Consider the following 26,472-nt stretch of genomic DNA (forward strand, 5'->3'; position numbering starts at 1 on the left):
GAGAATCCAGGTAGAACTTGTTGGTTGAGTAAAAAACGGGATGGGTAATGATGGTGGTAGTTGTGGTGGTGCCGGCAGTGGTGGGAGAGGATGACAATAGTAATGTTTTCACTATACTTGATAGTTTAGAAAGCACATGTAACCTTGTTTATTTGAGGGGAAAGGAACCAGCCCAGGGAATAGCCCCCAACTAAGGGCGCACTTAAATCCATTTTCTCAAGTATGAAGAAGTGAAGGAACTGAAGTCACTGATGAATTCTGACAAGCATACAGAGAGATGTGCTGGAATCACAGTAGCATTCTCTGTTCACTGTCCTTTGCACAGGTGTGACAACTGCAAGTCTTCATACTTGTTGATCTGGCTTAAGAGTTACTCCAGATTATTCTAACTCTCATGAATGTCTTCTATTACATGTATTTTTGGCTTTCGTTTCCTCCATATTTGGCTTCACTTAACATCTGATTTCATCTGCTTCCTGTCTTTCAGAAATGTCTCACTGTTAAAAATATGTTTTATATGTTTTACAATGCCTTTGTGGCTTTTATCATATATGTATATGTGTATGAATATAGATGGAAGCATCTATATTTCTATCAAATAAAAATAAGAATATAGGAATAGAGAGATAGATATAAATATAAATGACATAGATGGATAGATACACAGATGTGTCCAGATGCAGATATAGATACAGATATAGGCATACTTACAGATTCTGCCATTTCATCAGAGGGGATTTGGGAGAGGAAGGAAAAATAAATGTGTTCAGTTCATCATCACATTCCATTACACCACTTTCTCCCATCTCTCCTTTGATGTTTTCTTTGGTTGGGTGTTGCATTTATTTTTAAATGCAGCTTAAATACAATTTTTGCATTATGACATAATTTTATTTCCGAACAGCTTTCATTGTTTTATTGTCTTCATCATAGAATGTAAATGTGACTTTTTCAAGTTTGCCATTTTCTTCAGAACTAAAAAGTATTGTTAAATGAAAGAAATATTAGAAATGTCAATGTTCAAAGTCTGCAGGTTTTGTTTTAAACAATCCTCTTGTCACTATTGCTGTGACAACTGAACTTGGGGATAATTGGTTTAATTTTAAGTCCAGCACAGCTCTTCCTCACATTCTTTCTCTTTAGTACAAATTTAATAGACACAACTGCAAGGCATTTTAGAAAAGACATGTTTTAGAAAAAATTCATTTTGTCTCTAGGCTTATGTAATCTACAAGCACAAAAATAGAAAAATTAAACAGTTCAAGCAAAAGTTCCTTCTGTCTGTTTTCTATGTATCTCAGGTGAAATATTCTATCCCTTATTATTGAATTTAATATATAACATGTACAGATATAATGATTTCTAATTTATTAACATGAATAACACTAATAATAATGTCAGTTTGCATTAGGAACAATTCCATGAAAACAAGAAAGTCAGTGATACTGTAGAATTCTCTCCAGTCTGTGGGTGGAGAAAACCTAATTTGTGGTAAATTACATAGCCTCATAAATAGATAGCGTTAGGAATGATTACATAATTTTTCTCCAAACTGGGGCACTTTGGAGACTGAAAGCGGATGCTGTCAATAATTATACCAGTTAAACAGACATAAACTGAAAGTCTCCTGGTGAAAATGAAACATAATTTACCATAGGTAGAGTCATACTTACCTATCAGATTTAATCCACATAGGGGCTTACCATCACAAGACCACTTGGTGATCAATGCAGGTTAGCTCTTTCAAGAAGGTAGGAATATATGCATAAGAGGAACTATCAAAACAAAATCATATTGTGTTCTCTCTTGAATCATGAGAAGGGTTGAAATAAGTCAATAATAACCAAAACTAAATCATCACATTAGTCTCTTGTTGCTAGTGGTATTCCTATATTCCTATATTATTGAATTTTTTTAAAGATCCTAACTGTGGTGACGTCTGAGTGGCTCAGTCGTTTTGGGGTCATGATCCCAGGGTCCTGGGATCAAATACCAAGTTGGGTTCCTTGCTCAGTGGGGAGCCTGCTTCTCCCTCTGCCTGCTGCTCCTCCTCTGTGCTCTCTCTCTTTCTCTGATAAATAAACCTTTTTTTTAAAAAGATCCTAACTATGAAATGTAGCATAAATGTATAGTAGTAATGTGTTTCATAAATATGTAGAGTTTAAGGGGAAAAAAATTGCCACATATCCACCACTACCATAAAGAATAGGACATTTACACTTTCTTAAAGCCCCCTGATTCCCTTCTGTAACCATACACCCCCTACCTCCCACAGGACACTGCTCTCTTGAACTTTGTTTTAATTTTTCCTGTGCTGTCTTTATTTTACCACATGAGCTTTTATCCCTAGGAAATATATTGTTTCTTTTTGCTTCGTTTGCCTAGTTTTGAAATTCATTTAAGTTAAATCATGCTATCCTCTTTTTTGCTCCACATTAAGTTTGAATTCATCTTTGTTGATGCTTTTAGCATTAATACATTGATTTTCACTAATGATATTTGTTTGTTTGAATATGCCACAGTTTATATATCCATTCTGTTAGACATTTTTATTTTCTCCAAATTTTGCCTATTTTGAACAATGCCGTCATGAGTATTACTGCATATGGGCCTTGATTCACAGTTTTCTAAATACACCTAGGGGTGGAATTAGTGAGTCATAACTTTACTCTATGATGCCAAAGCATGTTTCACAGTAGATGCAACAATTAACTGGCACCAACACTGTAACAAAAGCTCCATTTGCTTTGTGTTCTTGTCAGCACTTGTATTATCCAACATTTTTATTTTTACCAATCTGGTGAATTAAAGTAACAACACTTTATATTTCAACCCAAACCCGAAATGTCTTTTCATAGGTCTATTTACCTTTCATGCTCACGTTGGTAAAAGATCCCATAATGTCTTTTGTTTATTTTTTTATTGGAGAATTATTTAACTCTTTATTGATAATTTTAAAAGAGTATAGATATTGTCAGTAAGAATCCATGTTCTGTTCTCTTTGTTTCATCATTTTCCACTTTGTGGCTTGTTTTTATTTTATTCCTTATGCTAGATTTTAATGAAGAGGACATTTTAGTTTGATTCATTAAGATTTTCTTTATGGCTAGCATTTTTTTAAATAACTTTTTAAAGAAATCCCTAGGTAATAAATATATTCTTATATTTTCTTCTAAAAGTTTTAAAGTTTTCATTTCATACTGAAGTCTTTAACTAGAACTTACTGTGTGATTGCTGTAAGATACGAAATTGTTTTCTTTCCTTTTTTTCCCCTACATAGAAAATAATGATCCTAGCATAATGTATTACTGGTTTATTCTTTATTCTCTGATGTGCGGATAATTCATTTCATTTGCTGTTTTGAATTCACTGTATTATCTTAATCATGTGTCAGGTTTCTATACATGCATGAGTGTAATTCTGAGGGGTAGTTTTTTTGTTTGTTTGTTTTCCTGTTCCATTCCCCTTCTACACAGAGTTAAACTACTCCTGTTTTTTTTTTTTTTTTTTTAAGATTTTATTTATTTATTCGACAGAGATAGAGACAGCCAGCGAGAGAGGGAACACAGCAGGGGGAGTGGGAGAGGAAGAAGCAGGCTCATAGCGGAGGAGCCTGATGTGGGGCTCGATCCCATAACGCCGGGATCACGCCCTGAGCCGAAGGCAGGCGCTTAACCACTGTGCCACCCAGGCGCCCCTAAACTACTCTTGTTTTAATAGCTAGAACTTTTAGCATCACCTAAGCTACTCACGGCTCTTTGCTCTTCCTTGTGAATTTTATAATTAGGTTGTCAGGTTTCATGAAAATCTTTTAATTTTTTCTTGTAATTGTATTGAGTCCATTGATAAATTTAGAGATAATTGAAATTCAATTCTGAATTGATTAGTCAAAAGTTCTAGTTTTTGAGTCAGTTTAAGTAATTTTAATTTTTTTAGTAACTTATCAACTTCACCTACATTTTCATGTTTGTTGGCATAAAATTTATCATAACATTTTCTTCTTCTTTATTAATTTTGGAGCATCTGTAGTTTTATCTGTTTTTATTCTTAAAATTGTGAGTTTTTTTTCTTTTTAGTCTTGCCAGATATTTGTCAATTTTATTAGTCTTTTTTCATGAACTTGTTGCGTCTCTTTTATCTTTGTTCTCAAATTTTATTTTCCCTTCTCTGAATTCGTTGTATTCTTTAGCTTATTGGTTGATTGCTTAGCTCATAATTTTATTTTTTCTTTTCAAAATTGAGCATTTAGCTATTAATTTCCCTCTAAATACTGCCTTACCTTCATACCATAAATTCTGATAAGCTATATTTTTATTTTCTTAATTTATTTTTAAGTAATTTTTAATTTATTTAATGGTTTCCTTTTTGACCCATGGGTTATTTAGATGTATATGTGTGTGTTTCAATTTAAAATTCCAAGTTTCTGTTAGGTATCCATTGGTTATTGATTTGTGACTTTATTTTTACTGATTCTTTGGAATTTAGACTTGTTTTATGAACTAGAACATTATCAATTTTCATAAATGTCCCATTTGTGGTTGAAAAGAATGTGTAGTCTCCAGTTGTTGGGTACAGCATTTTGTATTCAAATCTCCATTCTTATTTACTTCTTCCTGCTTGACCTTTTTGATTACTAAGTTGTGTTTAAATTTCTGATGGCAAATTTGATGGCATTTATGCTTGTAGTTCTGACCATTTTTATTTATTTAGGAGCAGATACCAGTACAGGTATCTGGTACTATGAGCCTTTTATCACTATCTAGTGACCCAGTTTATTTCTAGTAATGCTTTTTACCTGAAGATAGGTAATTTTCTCTAATACTAATCCAGCTGAAACCATTTCATTAGGTTAGCACTGGCTTGGTTATGTCTTTTTTGCTAATCCTTTACTTTCAGTTTTTCTACATCTTTGTGTTTTAGATATGACTTTCATGAAAAACAGATATTAGAACTTTTTTATACCACTTTAACAGCCTTTTCCCCTAGAAAATTTAGTGCATTTGCACAGATTATGATTGCTGATACAGATTCACTTCCTTTTTTTTTTTTTGCCTATTTATCACATTGTTTCATTATTTCATTGTGTATATGTTCTTATTTCCATTTCATGTCCTTTTTTAGATTGTGTGGGATTTAGTTTTATTTCTGTTGATTTGATTTGGTTTGGTTTACTTTTGTTTTATTGATTTTCCTTCAGTAGCTTCGAAGTCATTATATCCTCTTAATATTTTTTAAAATTACATATTTACATATTTAAATGAAGTCTAAAATTAATATCTTTTCTCTCAAACAGTAAAATATCATAGAAGATTTTAACCCCAACTATGGTTCAAGATTTAGTTCTATCTTGTTTTTGTTTGAGCATTGACAAAGTAGACTTATATTTATTGATTTTCAGGAAAATTATTTTTAAATTTACCCAAAAGCTTAGCATATTCTCTATTCACCATTTCTCCTTGCAATCTCATACATTCCTCCTAAGATCCATCCTTCCGAAGGAGACCTTTCAGAAGTTTCTTTAGTGATGATCAATTGGCAGTCACTCTCTCAGCTAGAGTTCACTTGAAAATGTCTTATTTTGGTCTCATTCTTGAAAGATACTTTTGCTGGAATTATAATTATAGGTTAGGATTTTCTTTCTGTACTTCAAAGGTATTATCCCATTCTCTTCTTGCTTAATTGACATTGTGTTATGTATAGGAATATATATAATACAATCTGCCCACCCTCCCCAATTGCTTTTAATATCTTCTCTTTACTTTTGATATTTTGTAGTTTCACTGAGATGTTTCTAACATATTTTTCTTAGTTGAGGTTCATAAAGCCCCTGAATCATGTAATTGGCATATTACATCTATTCTGGAAATTTTTCAACTATTACCTCTTCCATGATTATGTCTTTCACATTTTATCTAATCTTTACTTCTATAAATTGAAAAGGTATATGATAGGTCTTATCAGTTTATCTTCTGTTTTTGACAACTTCTCTCATATTTTTTATTTCTTTGTTTCTTTATATCCTAAGTTTCTGAGATATCTCTTCCATTTCACTTTGTCTCTTTTCAACTTTGTCTAATCCTGCAGTTCTTAACCACAAGTAATTTTGCCCACCGAGGGACATTTAACAATGTCTGGAGGAATTTTTCATTGTCACAACCTGATGATTGCTACTAGAATTTCCTGGGTAGATGTCAAAAATGCTGATAAACATCTCATAATACATAGTGCACCTTTCATTCGAAAAAGAATTATCTGGCCCAAACGGTCAGTAGTGCTGAAGTTGGGGAAAAAAACGTGATCTAATCTGTGTTTTAATCTAAACATTGAGTTTGAAATTTCAAGTGCTACTTATTATTTGTAGACATTTTATTTGATTCTTGTTTTAAAAGTGCCTGGTCAACTTCGATAACCTAGTTCTTCGTCATACTCATAGCATTCATTCATACAATACCCACATTAATCTTTAACTGTATTCGATACACTGCAATTCCAATAATTGCTGTCTTTGTGGGTTTGATGCTGTACTTTGTTTCTTCTCTTACTCATGGTGGAGTTTTTAAATGTATTTTTTATGTGAACTTAACTTCTTGGAACTTAATCAGTGGGAATTCCTTAAGACCTGTGTTAAAACCAGTGTTGTTTAGTGGACCAGAAATATCGTCATCATCTGTGAGCATGTTTGGAAGGCAAATTTCAGACCCTCAACAGATCTACTGAATCAGAATCTCTGGAGTGAGAACAAAAAAAAAAAAAAAAATCTATTTTTTCTATATTCGCAAGTGACTCTAACGCACACTCAAGTTTGAAGATTTGAGAAGTACTGATGTAAAGATTCCTCCAGAGAGGATTTCCATTTCCTTTCTCAGGCGTCTAGAAACACCACAACCTAAGACGATTTTTAAACACTTTTTGGGGGTCAAGAAGCATGGAAATAGTGCCCATTCTAGTCTAAACTTATACAAGAATGTGGGATTTTGACTAAGAGTTCTCATAAAAGAATCTTTTTTTTTTTTTTCCTGTTTTACCCAGAGCCAAGCCTAGTCAGGCAAGCCTACTTCTGTGGGGTAGATTTTTTCCTATTCATCCACTGAAGGTGACTCCCACCTGGGATCTTGCCTTTACATAGGAGTGTATAAACTGACCTCCTGCTTTGCTTGGGCCCAGACATTTACCTCATGGCCCATTGAAAACCCAGGGTCTGGCCTCTCCACAGTTGGTAGAAACCTTCAGGGTAATTATTCCTATGCTAGCTCACATTTGTCTTCTCTTCTTCACCCAGAATTACACTTTCTTGTAATTTCTACTCTCTAGTAGTCTGTTATCTCATGTTAGAAACAAAAGCAAAGGGGCACCTGGGTGGCTCAGTCCATTAAGTGTCTGCCTTCACCTCAGGTCGTGATTCCAGGGTTCTGGGATCAAGCCCTGCATCAGGCTCCCTGCTCAGCGGGGAGCCTGATTCTCCCTCTCCCTCTCCCTCTGCCTGTCGTTCCCCCTGCTTGTGCTCTCTCTGTCAAATAAATAAAATCTTAGAAAGAAAGAAAGAAAGAAAGAAAGAAAGAAAGAAAGAAAGAAAGAAGAAAGAAAGAAAAGAAAGAAAGAAGAAAGAAAGAAAGAAAGAAAAGCAAAAACCAGATGAAGAAATTGGAGGATATTTTATCCAGTATTTTAAGATGTCTAAACCAAAGGAAGTTTGTCTTTACACCTAATCCATCATATTGTCAGAAGCAGGGGACTTCATTTGGTTTTTATAATACTTACCCAAAATATTACTGTGATCTGAGTAACGGCTAAAATGGCGAGCCATCTAGACCGTGTACTAAAAAATAATGCCTGCCACTAGCCTGACAACCGAATGATTTCTGTTGCCCGCAGCTACTGTGGGAAGGAGCAAGGGCAGAGGCAGCCTGTCAGTTACTTAATGATCTCAGTGAGGCAGAGAATTCAATACGGCTAAGTAATAAATACTGACTCCCAAGCACATGCCCTCCAGCAAACGAGCTTCCAAAGCACACTAGAACCCACAATAACTGCCTAGTCCCACTGGTTTTAAATAAGTAGGTATCCTGCACCAGCAAGAGCTTTAGATTTTATTGTAAGGCCATAAAAATATTATGTAATTCCCCAGGGGGCAACATAAAATATTCAGTCTTTTAAAACAGTTAGTTCCTGTCCAGTGTTTTTATATGAGTTTTCAGAATCGGGGCTTTTTCTCACATAATAAGTTTAGATATAGTCCTTCAGGGAAAGGAATGTATTGCAATTATAACCTTCAATTAAGCATCGTATCTTGGTAACAACATTTCCTAAGGCCCCAGGCAAAATAAAGCACAGCTGTTTGAATTAGTGTTCCAATTCTCTCCTTCACTTTCATGAAGGAAATATTCAATATGCATAATGATCTGATAAAATGCAGGGAAAGTGACAGAGGAAGTCAAGGAAAAGTAGCCAACACTTGAAGTTTTCTCTTTTCGAATGTTAGAGAAAACCATGCTGCATAATGACATTCTTAGGACATTTTGAAACTTTAACTGAACAGCTCTGTAATCGTTGCAGAGAATACCTTATGTAAGAGCGATCCATGTGAAATTGTTAGTATTCAACAATTTTTGACCTTCAAGCTTACAAATTCCATATGATTTAACCTAATATTTTAGGTCAATCTAATCTTTCCAGTTAAAATTGATTCTCGCTTGTCTGAAACTGTCAAGTTATGCCATCCTTGAATTGAAACTGCTCCATGGCATTATGGCATATAAGAAGGTGATCTAGCAGACATGCTAATAAGAAATTTAAATATGCCTACTTTTCTTTCAGGACCACCAGTAAAAATTCCCTGTGGTATACCTATGGTATCAAATTTTGTTTAGATGTTCGCTTTTGACTATGCTCTGATACTCTGTGGTTCTTTTCATCCATGCAGCGTTCTTCTGATTCATTTTTCTCCATTTGTGCTGTTTTTCTCTGTGATGTGAATCCATCCTTATCCATTCTGTCATGTCTCCATTTTTTGCTGCTTCTTCAGATTGTGCTGAGCTGTAAGAGGTAAACTCCATCAAAAGAGGAAAAATTGGCTCCTCTTTATGTCCAGGAAGAATCTGCTGTCCAAGGTATTCTATAATCCTGCCCCTAAAAATCAGTACTTTCTAAACTACATTTGGAAAGGAATTTATAAGGGAAATAATTCCCCACAGCCACATCCACACTAGAATGCCTAGAATGCTCTCTCATACACAGTGTGATATCAGTACTTATTGCTAAGGATCTTCTACCAAGGTGCACAGTAGGGTCCTTAGCTTTGTAGAGCCCTCAACAACTCCCTCAATGGTCTGTACAGTAAAATAACCTATAATACCCCCAGAAAGTGCCAGTATTCAGTGCCATCTTGACTATAGGACTTCAAGCCTGTTTTCATCTACCAGGTTCATGAGGATTGTAATTAAAATTAGGCAATATTTGAGTTACTCTACATCTTCATCCCTTAATGCAGAGGGCGACATTTCCAAAAGTTACCTGGTTTTACAATTTACATAGATTAAATTCATCAGATAATAATCACCCCTCCCTTTAAGACTGTGCTGCCTAGTTAATGGGGATTATTTTCATCTTGATCTCAATTCCATTTCCAAACTTTAGGATTTCCTAGGGCTGATAACTGGTGTAATATCTGAGTTTTATTATAACTCATTTTTGAGAGCAGAAAATCAAAATTGCTTTTCATTCAAAATGCCCTGAGCTTCCTAAGCAAATACAACCACTTTTTTCTGAAGAAGGCAAGCCAATCTACATGGGAAAACTCACAAAGCACAACTTGGATTTCTCATTTATCTATTGTTAATCTTCTCAGTGTCATCTAAAGTTAATGGCAATAAAAATGTCCTCTGCCCCATACATTTGAGTGGGTTAAGTTTTGCCCTTGGTAATCCTGTAGGAGCCAGGGTCTATGACATAACGCTACCTCAGCAGTAATTCTGTTGTCCTGCCATTAAGCAATGAATCCCATTGCTTTATATTGGGAATGTGTCAAAATGTGATGAGCTAAGAATAAATTCACGTTGCTCACCTTGCCCTCCAGACTGCCATATGTTTTCAGAGACAGATGTTCAAGCTTTTTTCAGACACAGATGAGCATACCTGAGATGTTTAATTAAATAAATACTTAATATAAGAAAAGAGTGTAGATATTAATCTGTATGTTATGGTACCACAATATTGATAGGTTTGATGCAGAAAGTCATTCGACCCTCTGCAATCTCAAGTCTTTCTATTCCCATGACCTGCTACCAAATCTTAGCACCGATGCAGTGGATGATAGATTCTCATCATTAGTGTCCATTTTTTATTAATGATAGGTTCTCACCATTAGCGTTCATCTTGTCTTCTGCCTTTTCACATAGATTAACTTTGTATGTAGTAGCAATATATAATATGCTTTGCAAAATTAAGTTCCTACATAAATATATTTCATATTGGAATTCTTGGTGGCTTCCTTTAAGCTGTGGACAATGAGAAAATGCTTAAAGGGCTAACTTACTTGAATCATTCAGTGTGCTTGAGATACTATGGTACTCAAAGAATGAAGTAACCAACTCTGCCTAAGAGGAAAGAGATTACGGAAGGCTTCTTAGAGGAAGTATCTTATTCTTAAAAGTGGGAATTTGCCAGATGGAAAAGGAAAAAAAAATTTGCCAGCTCTGCAAATCATGGAAACAACGTATGAAAAGGTATAAGATGTCATATTTGGGTGACTGTAACCAGTTTGATGTAGTTAGATCACCAAGTACTTGATAGAGGGATAGAAAGGGAGAAGAACCAGATAACAAAGGTTGAGTATCTTTATTCATGTTATTATTGAGGTGGATGGAGCCTATAATAAATTTTAAGTAGGAAAACAATGTGATCATATATTTGTGTTTTAGAGAGTAACATTACATGACATTAATATCCCATTTTTAAACAATGACTTTTTACATACCTTCTAGAAATCATCTTTTGCCAAGATTTAGATGTATATAAATTAAGACAATGCAGATACTGAAGAGGAACTGGCATAGATTTGGGCATTAGAGAGACCTGGTATTGAATCCTGTGGTCACCTCTTCCCAGCTGTGTGATGGTAGAAAAGTTATACCTCATTTTTAAAAACATTGAAATGAAGATGTTATTTCTAGACCAGAGGTTTGTTATTATAATTAAGAATTACAACTCATAAAAACTAATTGGCATGTAATTGATATTCTCTATATATTAACCCCTATTTCAACATTGTAGATCAAGGTATTGTTAAGAATATTATTATTTGAAATGATGGAAAGTGTTTCAATTTGAAAACCTATAGTTACTAATCAACTTATGGTTATTAGGTAACTCTGAGGTGATGCCTAATATTGTGATGTATTTTCTTAAATTAGCACAAGTTAAAATACACATTAATTGTTGATGTGTGTATTTTTTTTGTGACCTGTTGACCTTCTAGGGAAACTTCATATGCCTTCCCTTATTTATTTATTTATTTAACTTGTAAAGATTTCAATAGGTAGCTGATACCAGTTTCTGGGTATCAACTAAAAGTTGGTTCTTTTATTTTTTTTCAAACACATCTTGACATGACAAGATGGAACCATATTTCTATTTTTCTGAAAAATGCTGTTTTTCATTTATCAATTAAATAATTTCTTCTTTGTCAAACATTTTCAATTGAAACCATGCCTATTTAAGCAGAATTTGATCTGTTATTCATGACCAAGTCAGGAGAAAAAAAGACTAACTCAACAAAATCTAATAAGCACTTCCTTTTCTTACTAGCCAGAATGTGCAGAAACAACAGAAACAGAAAGAGTACTTCTTTGGGGTGTGTGGATGGTCACTGATAACAGATTATTGTTGGAACAAAATCACTATGGACTCCCTTGATTAACATAAGACTAGTTCTAGAAATTGAATATTTGTTTGCTTCAGGTTAAAATTTTAGGTTTAACAAAAGCTTCATATTGGAAAATTCCTTTGAAAATTATCTCGCTCTCACATTCAAATCCCAGCTGCCTCTTAACTATGCAGAGACAGAGTCATGAAATTACTTGAGATTCTTCAAAAGGGGAAAACTAAACACAGAAATCTACTTAAAATGTCTAATTCTTCAGTATCCCAATTTGCCTTCAAGGATTCATTTTCCAGAATTCCTACTACCATTAACCATGATAATACTACCCTGGGAAATATGGCTAACCTCAATCAAGATACTGAGAGTAAAAGAAATTAAGAGTACATAGTAATTCCCGTGAAGGTCGGCCTATTGTTCATTAATCCCACATCATTCTTTCCTTAACAACCATCCTCAGGAAGCTCCCGTGGTAGCCAGAGCAGCTCTGTTCCTGGAATGTGCCCGGTTTGTTCACCGCTGCAACCGTGGCAGCTGGCCAGAGTGGATGAAAGGGCATCACGTGAATATCACCAAGAAAGGCCTTTCGAGGGGCCGCTCTCCCATTGTGGGCAACAAAAGGAACCAGAAACTGCAGTGGAATGCTGCCAAGCTCTTCTACCAATGGGGAGACGTGAGCTTTTGATTTTCTTCTATAAAAATTGGGGCGCTTGAGTGATGTGAAGAAGTTCTGTGTTTATGTTTGTTTGGGAGACAATTTATTAAGTGTCTGTTATGTACCAGGCACTGAACAAAACGTCATAGGGGAAAATAAACTTTAATTCATTTAATCTTCCCAAGAAATCTGTGAAGTTAGACATTATCTCTTCTGTCTCTCTCCTTGGTCCTCTGCCTCCTTCCCTTGTATAAATGTAGACATTCCCAGAATTTGTTATAATTTTTTCCTGCATAACCTCCCCCAGGGCCACATTTATTCCTGTGTTTTCAACTATAACCTGTATGTCAGTGGCACAGACTTCTGTATCCACAACACCGTTCAGATCCCAGGCCAACATTGCCAACTGCACTCCGGAGGCATTCACTTAATACCCCAAAACACAATCTGACCAAAGTAAAACTCTTCTTCCCATATAAATACACCCCCATCTGCAAACCTTCCTGAACTTTCTATTCTTATAAATGGTACCACCATTATCTAAGATGACAGCCTTTGAACACATTCCAACCTTCCTTCCCTCCCTTCTTGATTCCACCTCTTCCATGTCCCCACGGCCCTGCTAGGTCACATATTCATTCCTTCTCATCTGGATAACGCAGATATTTTCCTATTTGGTCTTCTTCCCACAGTCTCCCCTCATCTGACCCACCCTACACACTGTCAATAAAATGATCTCCATATGGCAGAGCCCATCTAAAAGCAGAACATTCATACTTATCTCCTGGCTTCCAGATTTGCCCCCTCTAAATCATTCTCCAAGCTGCTCTCACAGTGATTAGACTAAAATGCAAATCAGATGGTGTTTCTTACCAACTTATAATGCTTCAGTGGCCCTCCTTTTCCCTTGGGATAAAAACCCAAATTGCTTAGTCTGGCATCACTGCTCTCTCTTAATATTCAAACCATACCAAGATTATGGATGATGAGGTCAAATGAGCTAATATATCTAAAAGACCATTTATCTCAATCCTTTGTGTCTAAGAGGTATTCAATGATAATAAGTTATTACATGAATTTTTAAAAGGATACATGGTTTGTGCATTTCTAGGCAGTTAACAGAGTCTCTCGAATGAGTATGGGTTATCCTCCATTCACACATTACCTTTCATCCTCCAGAATGCAAAATGCAGTTCGGCTTCAAGAACTGTGGGATCTAGTCCCAGTCCACCTTGCCAGCCTTCTTGCACAGGATTTCCTCTCACAAAATTGTGCTTTGACCAAGTAACTTACTTGTCAGTCTCTGAGCACGTCACTGTACTTCCTTGATGGATCTTTTGGAACTCTCCATCTGGAGTACCCACCCCTCCCCTTCCCCATTAGCCAAAACACCAATTCTTCAAAATCTGCAGCAGAGAGACACTCTATGATTCTCTGAACTGAATGAATCTAATCTGTCCATCTTCTAAACTATTTAAAGTGCTTTTTGTCTCTTTTGACATTGAATGTGTTATTTTGATGTGTCGTTGCCTCCCCATGAGACAGCTCCTTGAGGGGAAGAGCAAAAAACAGGCACCCCGTGTTTGAATCCCAGACCACAGTTTGCTGAGTCACCTTGAGCAAGACTTTCGACCTCTCTAACCTTCCAGTTGCTGAACAGTGATTCTTCTAAATGAAGGTTTATAATCTACTAGGGCACGTGAAGCAAAGATACTGACATACTGTAACAATTTATTCAACTCTGTTTTATTTAGTACCTGACAAATTACCTCACTTAATAAATATTAAATGAAAGAAGAAAGGAACAAACCTATCCTCAAGGCATTTTTTTTAGCCTTGGAAGAGACCTAGAGCTCTAAATTATTATTTAGACATTTAGTATTATCCCAGACAAGTTCATTTTCTGAGCAACCCTTTAAGCTTTATGAACTGTGGATTTAACTTAAATTGCTTAGTGTCAACATCCTGGAATGATCGATGCGGATTTTTTTTTCCCCTTTGAATCTCACTATTAAGTTTGTTGGCTCCACTCCAGACTCATAATTGCATGTCTCCTTCCTTAGAGAAGATCTCCAGAATAGTAGCATCGGGACAAGGCTTTTTGTTGAGGAAGTAGTTTTTGTTTTTATGTTTTGTTTCATTTGCTTAAAACTTCTCAGGTTAGTGACTTAACTTTTAGGAAGTCGTGATACCTTTTTTACATTGTTTTCTTTCTCACTGATACAGTTTTTGTTACTTGTCACTCAATTCCAGAATTTAAGGAGACCTTTTTGCTTCCAGATAGCCAAGACATTCAAACAACTTGTGTTTTCATTTGAAGACATATCCTTGTCAGTTTCCAGTAGAAAGTCTTAATTTCATGCATGCCCAGAATCCAGCAACTTCTCTAAATATTTAAAAGAAGTAATACAGGAAGGAAGAAGAAAATTAGCTGGAATTTTGTTTTTACTAATGCACAGAGTGACCAAGCTATCAAACCCCAAGTTCAGTGCTCATTTTAGCTTTTGACTTTCCTTCCTAAGCACGTATCTCTTCTTGTCTTGTACACAGTGTATAATTGGAAAATAAAAAGAATTATAAAGAGGTGGCATATTTTGTCTCTTTATGGAAAATTCCTTTTGGTAAATCAGACAATATAGTGCATGATGATTCAGAAGAACAGATAGCAAGTATTGGTTCTATGTTTATGTTGGGTACCCTGCCAAAAGAATAGTTAGTATTTCTTACTAGTTCATAGAGTATCATGGAGTGAGGGAACAAAGTCTATAAAAAAGCCATTAATTATGTACCTAATGGCAGATATAAATAAAACTGCTGTACTAGAATTCATGCCAACCTCCAAACTCATTAGCATGGCAGTGACATTCTCATAGAATAGCATAACCGGAAGCACTCTGAGGAACTGTGAATTCTTGGGTTTTTTTTTTACTACAACAAAATCCTCCATTAAAAACAACTGCGTACTCCCTTATAGGAGACCTGTAAAATAAATGACTTTCAAGTAAGTAGAAATACTTTCAGAAAAAAACTTGTGTGAGAACACAAAAGTATTGTTCCAGTTCCTACAAGTCTTTAAATGACCTTGGAGATAGCGCCAATGCCATCCACCTCTGGGTTTCCACACAGGGAAACATGGTGGCAACACCACCGTGGCACATAGAGGAGGCTTCTGCTGTATGTTTTGGTATCAGTCTCTTGGTTTAACGTGCCTAGTACTTTATACATACCTTCCCATTAACAGTTGCTTGTGACCTCTGTAATGTGAGAGCCTGTTCTGCAGTCTGACATACTTTGTGCTGTTTCACTCTTTTTCTCCCCATGGTAGGCGATTGGTGTCCGGTTGAATGAGCTGTGCCATGGGGAAAGTGAGAGCCCCGCCAACCTGCTGGGTCTCATTTATGATGAAGAGACCAAGAGGAGACTGAGAAAGGAGGATGAGGAGGAAGACTTTTTAGATGACAGTAAGGCGACTCCCTTTACTACAAGAACCCCTGCTTGTAAGAATCTCTGCTTTAGGAGCACTTAATACTTCTCTTTCCTCTTTCACATTCTTACCACCTTCCCATGTCTCCCCACTGCACCTTTTCCCCTATTCCCTGTGCATGGATGTAACGCATGTGCATAAAGCCACGCAAAGAGAGGGCAAGAACCAGAAAGAGAAGACTATATAGACAGAGACAAGGAGTTGCCGGCAATATGGAGCATCCGTTGCCTTGTAGTCTATGACTCCTCCTAGTGTACAAAAATGACTTTGAGGCCTCTCTGAGAAAATGTAGTGGAAAATTACAGACCCAGTAGAGGTTTAATCGGGTTTTACATTTTGTTATTGCTCTTGGAGATTAAAAAAGAAATTAGACCAAATCGAATTGAACATGAAATGCTTCCCAGATCATTGTAGTGGATTGCTTAGAATAATTACTGTATTTAACATGAATTTGAAATATTAAATAATTTAGATGGTTAGACTGTGAATGTCTGCTGTACTGTACTTATTTGTTAAAATTAGAAGCAATTCCTACCATAGAAGAGTAGAGACAAAGAGATTCCTGTACATTCCTCTTCAACGCCATTTTGTGCACACATGTGTTCTATACCATACGAGCTTGTCATGTATGTGTAACCACTGCCTTTTATGGACTATGCACTTCCTATATGGTAATGGACTTTTAGTACATTATCTGATGAAGACAGTGAGGCCTCTTCCTCTTGACTTTCCCTAGCAATTTGAAATTCAAACTCCCTGATTATGTTAAAGACTATTCTTAGTTAAGTGATACCAAGCCTCCTTCATCTTTCCAGTCATGAAATGTAAAAGGATGACTAGGATGTAATAGTGTGCATAATTAAATAATAATCAAAGAAAACTTATTGTCTTCTTTTCCACTTTTATACCAAGGATTTCTTTTTTTTTTTTTTTCATCTTTTTGCCCTATCTCAGCCTTTATCACATTGGAGCCAATTTTCCTGACTTAGCTGTTGATAAAACACCAAATTCTGACATCAGTCTTTCAGCCTACCAGTGAACGTTGCCTCCCAAAGATTCCCTCAATTTCACAAGAGTCTAGACTATCCTGGAATACCTCTGAGTAGTAGAATGGAGAATGGGATTGGGTCCTTAGTACCGGTAAGGACTATCCAGCAAACACAGAACCTAGTGATAGCCTATCAGAAACAATCCCCAAACTGGCCTGGATCTCCTAGGGGTCCTTCAGAACAGAGAGGAGCTAAAACAACATTAGATGGGTACATCCTCACAGGCCAAAATGAACTTTAATCTCCATGAGACCACACAAGGATCCTTTACCAATATGTTATGCCTGATACTTAGGTTTTTTGATAAGAGCATGTAGTACTCAATTCTTGTTCATTTTAACAGAATATTTCAGATGATAGATACAAGAGAGCCTGGACTAAGACCAAGTTCATTGTTTACAGGATTGCCAAGAAGAATCTGGATGATAACCTTGGGACAGATCCAGAAGTTTATACTGAATATTTAGTGTTAGATTATTGTTTAAAAACTATTGCACATCCAGACAATTTCTGGAGTTATGTAGTCTCCATTGAATGTAAGATTGGGATGTCTGGCTTAGTTCCACTTTCTTGTCAGTACATAGCTCACCTTGAATTTAAAAGATAATTATGGCTCAGGTATCAGTCTAGGAATTCTAGAGGAGTTTGTCTCTTTGGTTTGTTTGTCTCCTCAGTTCTTAATAAGAGGCAATGTTCCTATCCACATACTATCTCTGGAGAAAAAATAATGGTTTTCATGAGGAAATGATAATCAGATATCTTCAGAAAGAACATAATTTCCACCTACTCTCAGTATAAGCCATGATATACAGATACAGATATAGATATAGACAGATAGAGATAGATGATAGAGAGATAGAGAGATATATCCTATTCAATTAAGAAAGCCTAATACGCAGGAAATATTTTTAAAATATGTTAGGAATGTTGATATATAATGATATTGTGATTGCTTGATGCTTTGAATCAAAATAGATAAGTATTTTCTTTCTCTTATGAGAGGTAGAACTCAACATTGCTTTGGTCTTCTTCAGTGTATTTCTGCAGGATTAGTGACAACATGTATCTGAAAACTAATCTTAAGAATTTTAAAAGTCTCTGGTGTCACCTTGGCCATTTTCTGCCTTTAGAGCAAAATCTGGGTCTATGATGGAGGCAACACTGTACTCGTTCAAAGGCTGGTATTCTTCAGAGCAAAGGAGAATATTTGCATACTTCTAGTGTAGCTATGGTTTAATAGGATAGGCTAACTTGTATAAAGCGTATGCTAGAGGTGATCAAGTATGCCTTGTCTATGCTACAGAAACACATCTGGGCTAAACTGGAAGCAACATCACTGCCCTCAAGAAAAATCTCTCTTATAAAATGAGCTGGCAAGATTTTTGTAGTGCCAAAACTACTTCACCGCCCTGTGCATAGTCTAAATCTGATTAAATAAGCAATGTAAAGATCTTGCAAGACTGCTTTCCATTTCTGTTTTTGTTAAAAGGCTTTCTAGCTTAGTGGGCTGTGTTGTTTTACTCTATGAGCCTTAAGGAAAATAATTTAGTTCTTATTGATTGATATTTTAATACTAAGGAACTCACTATTGAATTACAAAATGGAGGTAGAGAAAGGTAATGCACAGATTACGCTAAAGGGAATAGGTCAATTGACCATGAATAGGTACCATTCTCATACACAGTTTCATTTGGGACATTTGTAGCTTTGTCCATCAAACCGTGCCTCTCTGTATTTTTTTCATTGGTTTGTTTATTTATGAAGGAACCCTTTCATTCCATAGGTACTGTGAACCCCTCTAAATGTGGCTGCCCCTTTGCCTTGAAGATGGCAGCATGCCAGCTTCTCCTGGAGATCACTACCTTCCTGCGAGAAACCTTTTCTTGCCTGCCCAGACCACGTACTGAGCCTCTGGTGGTAAGTAAAGCATGGGTGTTAATAATCTGGCTACTCAGAGAGGCCAGACATGTGGCTAGGTTTTGAGTATCCATAGTTTCCTCAAATGCCCAATGGCCAAATGTATCATATAATTTAAAAAATTCAACCTAGGTATCTTCATAATAAAATCTCTTTTTTTCTATTACAAAAAATAATAATTCTGAAGTTGACCTTGAAATTGCTGAAGATAGCACCACTGGGTAAAACATTGGATTAATCGCTGTCAGTCATGCTAGAATGTCTAAGAGCCTTTTGACCAAGAAGAGGACTTAGGGATTGCCATCTGGGAGACACAGAGTCCATGGAAATGAAAGGTGTGCTCCAAACTGGAATTGTGAGCAGGCTTGTAAAGGTGAAACCATACGACTGCTTAACTTGTTTGAAACTTGATGCTGGCAGAATTTAAACTATCTAATACAAGATTGGCTATTTAGCTAACAGGTGTTACACGATCTCTATTTTAATTCAAAGTAGAAGGATGTGTGCCGGAAGGCGGTGGAGTTACAGTCGACAAGTGGCAATTGACAAAAGTAAAAACTTCATGGTGTTCTGAGAAATGAAACAAGAGAGACACACATAGGCCCTATTTCCCCGGTATCCTTTGGTCTCTATTTTGAGTTACTCTCTTAGCAATGCTTACTTCGTTGTGAATCTTCTCTCATAAGCCTTTAGGTTCTTTACTCTGCAAACTATGAGGAGTTCTACTGCCAGCATTTTTTAGAAATTACTGACAGAATTTTTTTGTCCTAAAAATTTAACAGCTCATAAATCCATATGGAAATGTGCTTCCAATGAATTTTCTCATTTAAGTTATGGACAAAAAGACTTGTTTAAGTATTTAGCATGTAAACATCTCTAAACATATTTTTATTCCTGCCGTACTTCGTATGGATACGAATAGGCAAAAGAAGACCACGCACGCACGCACGCACGCATACCCCTGCACCATCAAGGCCTGATTTGTTTAGCAGAATATACCAGCACTCTGCAAGGGCCAGGCGTCTTCACAGAGTGTGTGGGATGGGCACACCTCAGAGCCGATTTTCCTTGGCCCATAGTCCTCTAATAGGCACCAAATTTCCAGTGGTTCTTTCATTTCAGGCACCATCTCAGCCAGAGCTGAGAAACCAGACAAATTCTTTTTTATTTTCCCTTTACACAAGACTTAGACTACTCTACCAGAAAAATTGTTACACAATCTACGCGCTTCTATTTTCGCCAGTTTTACGGTCTACCAGCTCTCCTGCTTTTTTAACCAAACTGGGCAAGAACAAGGCTATACCCCAATCCCTGGGGGGAAACAAAAGAATTGGTGCTATTATCCCGAGCCCTGCCTCTACCTCTGGTTTTCCAACGTCTGGAAAACCTGTTCCCTCACACTCTAAGACGTAAGGTGGATATTTTCAAGTTGGAAACATTTGTGGGTAAAATGTATGTTTTCAAGAGAGACATACCAGTATTTGGACTGTGAAACTACGTTTTTTGCTGTCAGAAAGCGAAGTTCTCCTACTGCCCTTATTCCATTTTCCTATTAACCTGGGCCTTTAATTTTCTGAATGTCACCTTTGCTACTCTATTCAGACTACTCTATAAAATCAAATCAAGGCCACACATGTGTTTAAAATCAAGTGGGATGAAACATCTGATCTGTAAGACCTCTCTTAGTGCTATTTTGTCAACATTCTAATTATACTGAAGCCTTCATAAAAGCATGGTGATACATCTACTTTTCATTTTTCAGATTTTTATTTGATCACCACTCTGGTCCATTGTGATTTAAAAAAAAGAGTCATAAAGTTTGACTCAGTTATTTTTGTTCTCCCTTTCAATTCCACAAAGCTAGAGTTTAATGTCCCTTATTATTATAGCAAATTTCATTTTTAAAAAAATCAATCAAACCTTCTAAAAATTACTGTAGAACCAATTGGCAGACTAGTGGAAAATGGCAAGAAATTAAGCTAAAACAGCCTTCCGTCATTCAGTCAAGGAGAAGAAAGTGTTCACAACTGCATCACCTTTACCAAGGCTTTAGAGAGCCTTCATTCATTACACTGGGATTTTTATTGTCCAGTGTAGGTATGCATTATGTTGGGATGTGACCTTTATAAAATAAATGGGAATCTTTCTCTCATGTTTAATCCAACTTTGATTGATGGGGAAAAAAAACCACATACACACACACCTCAAGTTGCATTCCAAGCTACTGTAAACAGCGAGTTTAATAAAACTGTTTTACTGACACAGAAGCTGTAAATGCTGCAATTGTTCTTTAAGAAATTTTATTAAACAGTGAGTCTAACAGTTGAAGCATAAATACCATCAAAACGAACTATTATAAAGTTTTAACAAAACACTTCCTGCAAGGGTATCTACAGATCTTGAAAACAATTTTTTTTTAGTTCAGTAACATTTTAATAACAGTAAAAATAGTAACTACCCTAATTACAAAATAATAAAAGCATAAGGTAGTAAAATAATCACATTAGAAGCTATAGACATTCTCCAATCTGTGGCTTAAGGATAGAAGAAAATCAGAGACATAAACTTTCTACCAAGGGAAAAAGTCTTTTTAACAGATATTGCCATTAGGCCCTTTCCAAAATGGATGAGATTTTCAGGTGAAATTTCTGTTTGAAAAAGTCCTAGTTATATCCAAAATATGGAAGAGAAAGCAGAAGAACTGAAAATAAAATAATTTAAATAAAAGTTAATTTGTTTAACCATAGTTGTTTCTTGGATAGGGTCAGGAAATCCCAGGAGGCACTCACTGAATTGATTGGGGGATGGAGGTAAAAGAAAAGGCAAAATGATATCAAAAGTTTTTAAAAGTTAACAAAAAAATATTTTTACCAACTTAACAATTTTTTCCCGGATACCTAGATGCAACTTAAATAATGTGCTTTTTTTTTTAAAGAGCTTCAGATAACATATTAATTCAATGTTTTCATAAATCATACTAATAACTAATATCTTAAAAGAAAGCATTTTTACAAGATTCATAATCTAAAATAGCATAATAATCAAAATTTTCTCTAAACAATAACTTCCAAACTTGAGGACAATAAAGACATAGGTTTTGTTTTTTGTTTTTTGTTTTTTTTATGTTCAGTTAGCCAACATATAGTACATCATTGTTAAATAGAGAATTTTGTTTGTAAAACTGCTGGTCTATACAGATGTTTACCAACTGAATTAGTGAAACCAATAACCAATGGCCAAACAACATGAATTAAAACAAGTAATTCCCATCCAATGGATAGATGAGTCCGTAATAATAAAGAAAAAAATGCTAAGGAAGTCTGTTGTCTACATTCGTTCATTAGAGAAAACACATATTGGATGCTTTTTGCAAGATTGTGCTAAGGACTGTACCAAATATGCTGATGGTATTTAACAAATCGGTTTATAAAAAATATACTGCTGGATTCCAAATGTTCCTAAAATTAAAAAATCAGAAACAAAACACAATTTACATATACCAAGACTAACTGATGAATATTTACTGGGAGTAAGACTATGAACAAAAGGTGGTGTGATAGAGGATTGGTGGTGATATAGAGATAAATATATTGAAACAAGAGAACCAACACATAAAAAATTATTTCCTGGTGTGAAATATAAGAGTGGCCCTGAGAAGGAGGCAGAAGGACCATGGTTGGCCAAAGGAGGGGCTGGAAAAACCTGAAGAACCTTTCTGTAAGAGGTCGTATTTGAATATAGCTTTGAAAGAGTGATGGAATTTTGACAAATGGATAAAAGAAGAAATTGGAAGAGGTAACGACTTTTGAGAATCAGAGTTGTTATATTACTTTTTATCTTAAGAAATTTATATAATTAAGTTTGGCTAACAAAATACAAAATATATTAGGTTTTCTATTTTTTTTTCTAAAAGGGGTTAATTTCAGGGAAATAATTATATTCCTAGAATATTTTTTGACAATGCTAAATACATTCCATGTAGTTCCTTTATTTTTCATGATGTGATCTAATTTTCTGGGTATCAAAGTATAACTTCTGTTCTTAATTGAAAGGACAAGAAAAAACATCATGTAGAGTCTAAAGTTTCATTTATTAGGGACGCCTGGGTGGCACCGTTGGTTAAGTGTCAGACTCCTGGTTTGGGCTTAGGTCATGACCTTAGGGTTGTGAGATCGAGCCCCATATTAGGCTCTGCACTAAGTGCAGAGTCTGCTTGGGATTCTCTCTCCTCCCTCTGCCCCTCCTGCTCGTGTTCTCTCTCTCTGTGCGTCCAATAAATAAATCTTTTTTTAAAAAGTTTCATTTATTAATAAAAATTAAAAGCATAAAATTCCAATCAGGGCAAAATGGGCTTTTTTTAAAAAATGTTTTTGTTTTCCATATCTATATGAATCTGCGGACTTATGTTGTATTTAGAAAAAAAATGCTCTGTAGAAATAAAATTAGCATTTTACGTACTTTTCCTTTATCAGGTCCTCCAAAAGTGTTTTACAGATTAACAATTAAATATGATCTCCTGATTGAACAAATCTGCATTCATAGAATAGGTCAGTTTTCAACTGGGGGCCTCATCAACCAAACTCCAACCAAATACTTTTCCTCGCCAAGGCTTACATTAGGGTATGGGCTCATGCTGTTCATAGGCACATAGTCATGGAACCCCTCTTGTACTTCTGGAAGGGAGTGAGAAGTTCCTCCAATGCCTAAGCATATTTTGAGCCTCTGGACCTCACACATGAAACTCGTTAAGTCTGAACTGCTTTTTCCCACTTGTTTGCTGAGCTATCTTGAAGTCCTCGCGACAAAACTCCAACATCACCTCTTTATTCATTTCCATTTCTGCAGAAATTTAGCTGTTTAGAAGAGCAAAAACATAGCATTTTACGGTTCTAGAAATCAGAAGTCTGACAAGAGTTTCACTGGGCTAGAGTCAAGGTGTCAAGAAAACTGTACTCCTTTTTGGGACTCCAGAGAAGACTCTGTTTCCTTGCCTTTTTTTCCATTTTCTTGGGTGACCCACATTCCTTGGCTCGTGGTCCCTCTTTCCACCTTCAAAGCCAGTAATTTGGCATCTCTCTCACTCTTCTGCTGTAGTTACATCTTCCTTTAACCACAGCCTGGAAAAGCTTTCTGCCTTTAAGGATTTGTGTGATTCGGCTGGGCCCACTTGGCTAATCCAGGATGATTTCCCATCACAAGACCTTTAAGCTAAATCCACATGCACACAGTCCCTATTGCAATGTAAGGTAACATATTTACCCGTTCCTAGGATGAGAACATGGACATCTTGCGGGGCGGGGGGCATTATTGTGCCTCCAAGTCTGATTTCTAAGTTCCTGTTCTTTCTCTCGGTCTGGGAATTTATCCCTGTGTTTGCCTTCTCAGTCTCTGTCTCAAGATTCTGAGTTCCTTTAGGGCAAGAACCATTTCTTATTTATCCCCCAGTACCTAACACATTCATACTCAAGGCATGACCATTTAATAAATAGATAAATGCCAAAAATGCCATTTAAACTGTGGACGAAGAGTTAATAGGTGAGGAAGCTAATTCTAGAGTTGAAACAAGGTCTGTGCTTTTCAAAGATAAAATGTGAGGGAAAGGGAAAAACTATGAGTTAGGAAAGATTTTTTTCTTTAATTCAAGAAACGTCTTTAATGGGCACAATCTGAAATTGGCATTAGAGAGAGGAATTTGGCTCTGTGCAAATTCAGCTGGGTGCAATTCAAAATGGAGGGAGGTTTGCTGCAAGACCGATGCAGTGCTGAGGAGATGTGAGCGTTCACGTACTCCTTCCTCGCTGACATTGCAGGACTTGGAGAGCTGCAGACTTCGTTTGGATCCTGAGTTGGACCGGCACAGATATGAGAGGAAGATCAGCTTTGCTGGGGTCCTGGATGAAAATGAAGACTCAAAAGATTCCCTCCACAGTAGTAGCCACACCCTCAAATCAGATACGGGGGCCGAGGAGAAGAAAGGTATGGAAAAGCAAAAATTCTTTTCACGTTTCAGTGTTTCTCATAGGATATTTGGCCTGGGGTCCACACTACAGAATTGTATGCCCAAAGAAGTCCAAAACTGTTGGCTACCTACAGTACTGTGTCCACTTAACGAGGTAGGAAACCATGCTAGTTAGGAGCTGGACACGACAGTCTGAGAAGTTTCGGGTTGTACTTCCAGTTCAGCAACTCCCCATATCCCACTGATGCCATCCGTTGCTTGTCTGATGAACCCTTATTTCACGTACCAGTAAGAAAGAAAAAATACTTCCCATTCAGCCCGTATGCAATACTTTGTTACCATTTAGTCTGTTTCATTCTTACTGAAAGAGGACTTTCAGACTTAATTAGATGCAGATTTTTAATTATCGATACATATCATCCTTGTGCAGAAAAAGGGAACATATCAATAGAATAAACTTGTTGAAGTTTTTCTAAACGATCTTCAATTCTAGGTTCAAATTTCTTAATCGTTTTCAACTCAGCATTGTCAGTGTCCATGTTTTTCTCTAGGATAATGTCCTCTGTGTCATTAGACTGTTAGTACTATGTCATTTCTGAAACGAATCTGTAAAAGAGGTAAAGCTGTTGGTGTTACGTACGTAACCCAGCCTGCACTTGTATGAAGCTAGCCTACTCTCATACTCACTACGTGCTTCTGGAACGTGGCCAAACACATCTGACTTAGCACCTCCCACCCTCCCTCACCCAACTCCCATTTGGCTCCTTGGAGCTAAAAGACACTGACACCATCCTTTACATTTTGTTGCTGGTGCTTTAAATGCTCACATGGACAGAAGCAATAACAACTGTGTCACAACTGCTCCCTGGCACTACTGATCCTAGGATGGCATCAGTTGTAAGACAAATCTCAAGTTCAGATGTGTTAAAATGTGAAAAAAAAACTACATCTTATAATGGTAAGATGTAACAACCAGTCGTATGACCTTGTCCAAGTCACTTACCTTCCAAGCCATGGTTTTCTCCTCTTTAAAATTAGTTTGATGACACCTACAGCATCGTGATATTGAAAGCTTTCAATGAGAACGATGCGAGCCCAGCATAAGCACAGTACCTGGTACAAAACTGGTGGAAAATAAATAGTTGTTGTTACTTGTTTATATCACGAGCCTATAGACTAGAACCGACGCGGAAAATTCTAAATATAAACTAAAGATTTTACCAAGCTTTAAGTTGCTTTCAAGGGCTCCTTTAACTGTTAATTTCTCTATCTGATTTTGCTACTTCTTAAATGCCACTTCCCTTCAATGTTTTTCTAATGAATTTTGATTATAAGAACATCAGTACGTTTGTTAAGAATCAAAGATGATTTTATGCATTTATGTATTTTCTGGTATCCTATAGAAAATGACAATTAATGTTGGATAACTGAAGGAATGAATGACTCCAGGAAGGAATAGCCCTAGATTGAGAAAATAGAAAATCTTTAAAATCTTCTAAGGAATGGATGTACACTGGAAAAAATTTTTAATAT

The 26,472-nt window shown here is 36.2% G+C and overlaps 1 protein-coding gene across 2 annotated transcripts in view; it reads left to right on the top strand.

The window, feature by feature from the left end:
- UNC80 (unc-80 homolog, NALCN channel complex subunit) overlaps nucleotides 1–26,472 on the top strand; it is a 216,363-nt gene that overhangs the window by 85,030 nt on the left and 104,861 nt on the right. For both annotated transcript variants that reach the window (XM_026492047.4, XM_044381208.3), the window contains exons 23-26: nucleotides 12,336–12,548; nucleotides 15,856–15,991; nucleotides 18,847–18,980; nucleotides 24,791–24,956. In XM_026492047.4, coding sequence (XP_026347832.3) covers nucleotides 12,336–12,548; nucleotides 15,856–15,991; nucleotides 18,847–18,980; nucleotides 24,791–24,956 — 649 coding nt within the window. The remainder of the gene's footprint in view (nucleotides 1–12,335; nucleotides 12,549–15,855; nucleotides 15,992–18,846; nucleotides 18,981–24,790; nucleotides 24,957–26,472) is intronic.

The sequence above is a fragment of the Ursus arctos genome, unplaced genomic scaffold (genome assembly GCF_023065955.2).
Source record: "Ursus arctos isolate Adak ecotype North America unplaced genomic scaffold, UrsArc2.0 scaffold_1, whole genome shotgun sequence".
NCBI lineage: Eukaryota > Metazoa > Chordata > Mammalia > Carnivora > Ursidae > Ursus > Ursus arctos.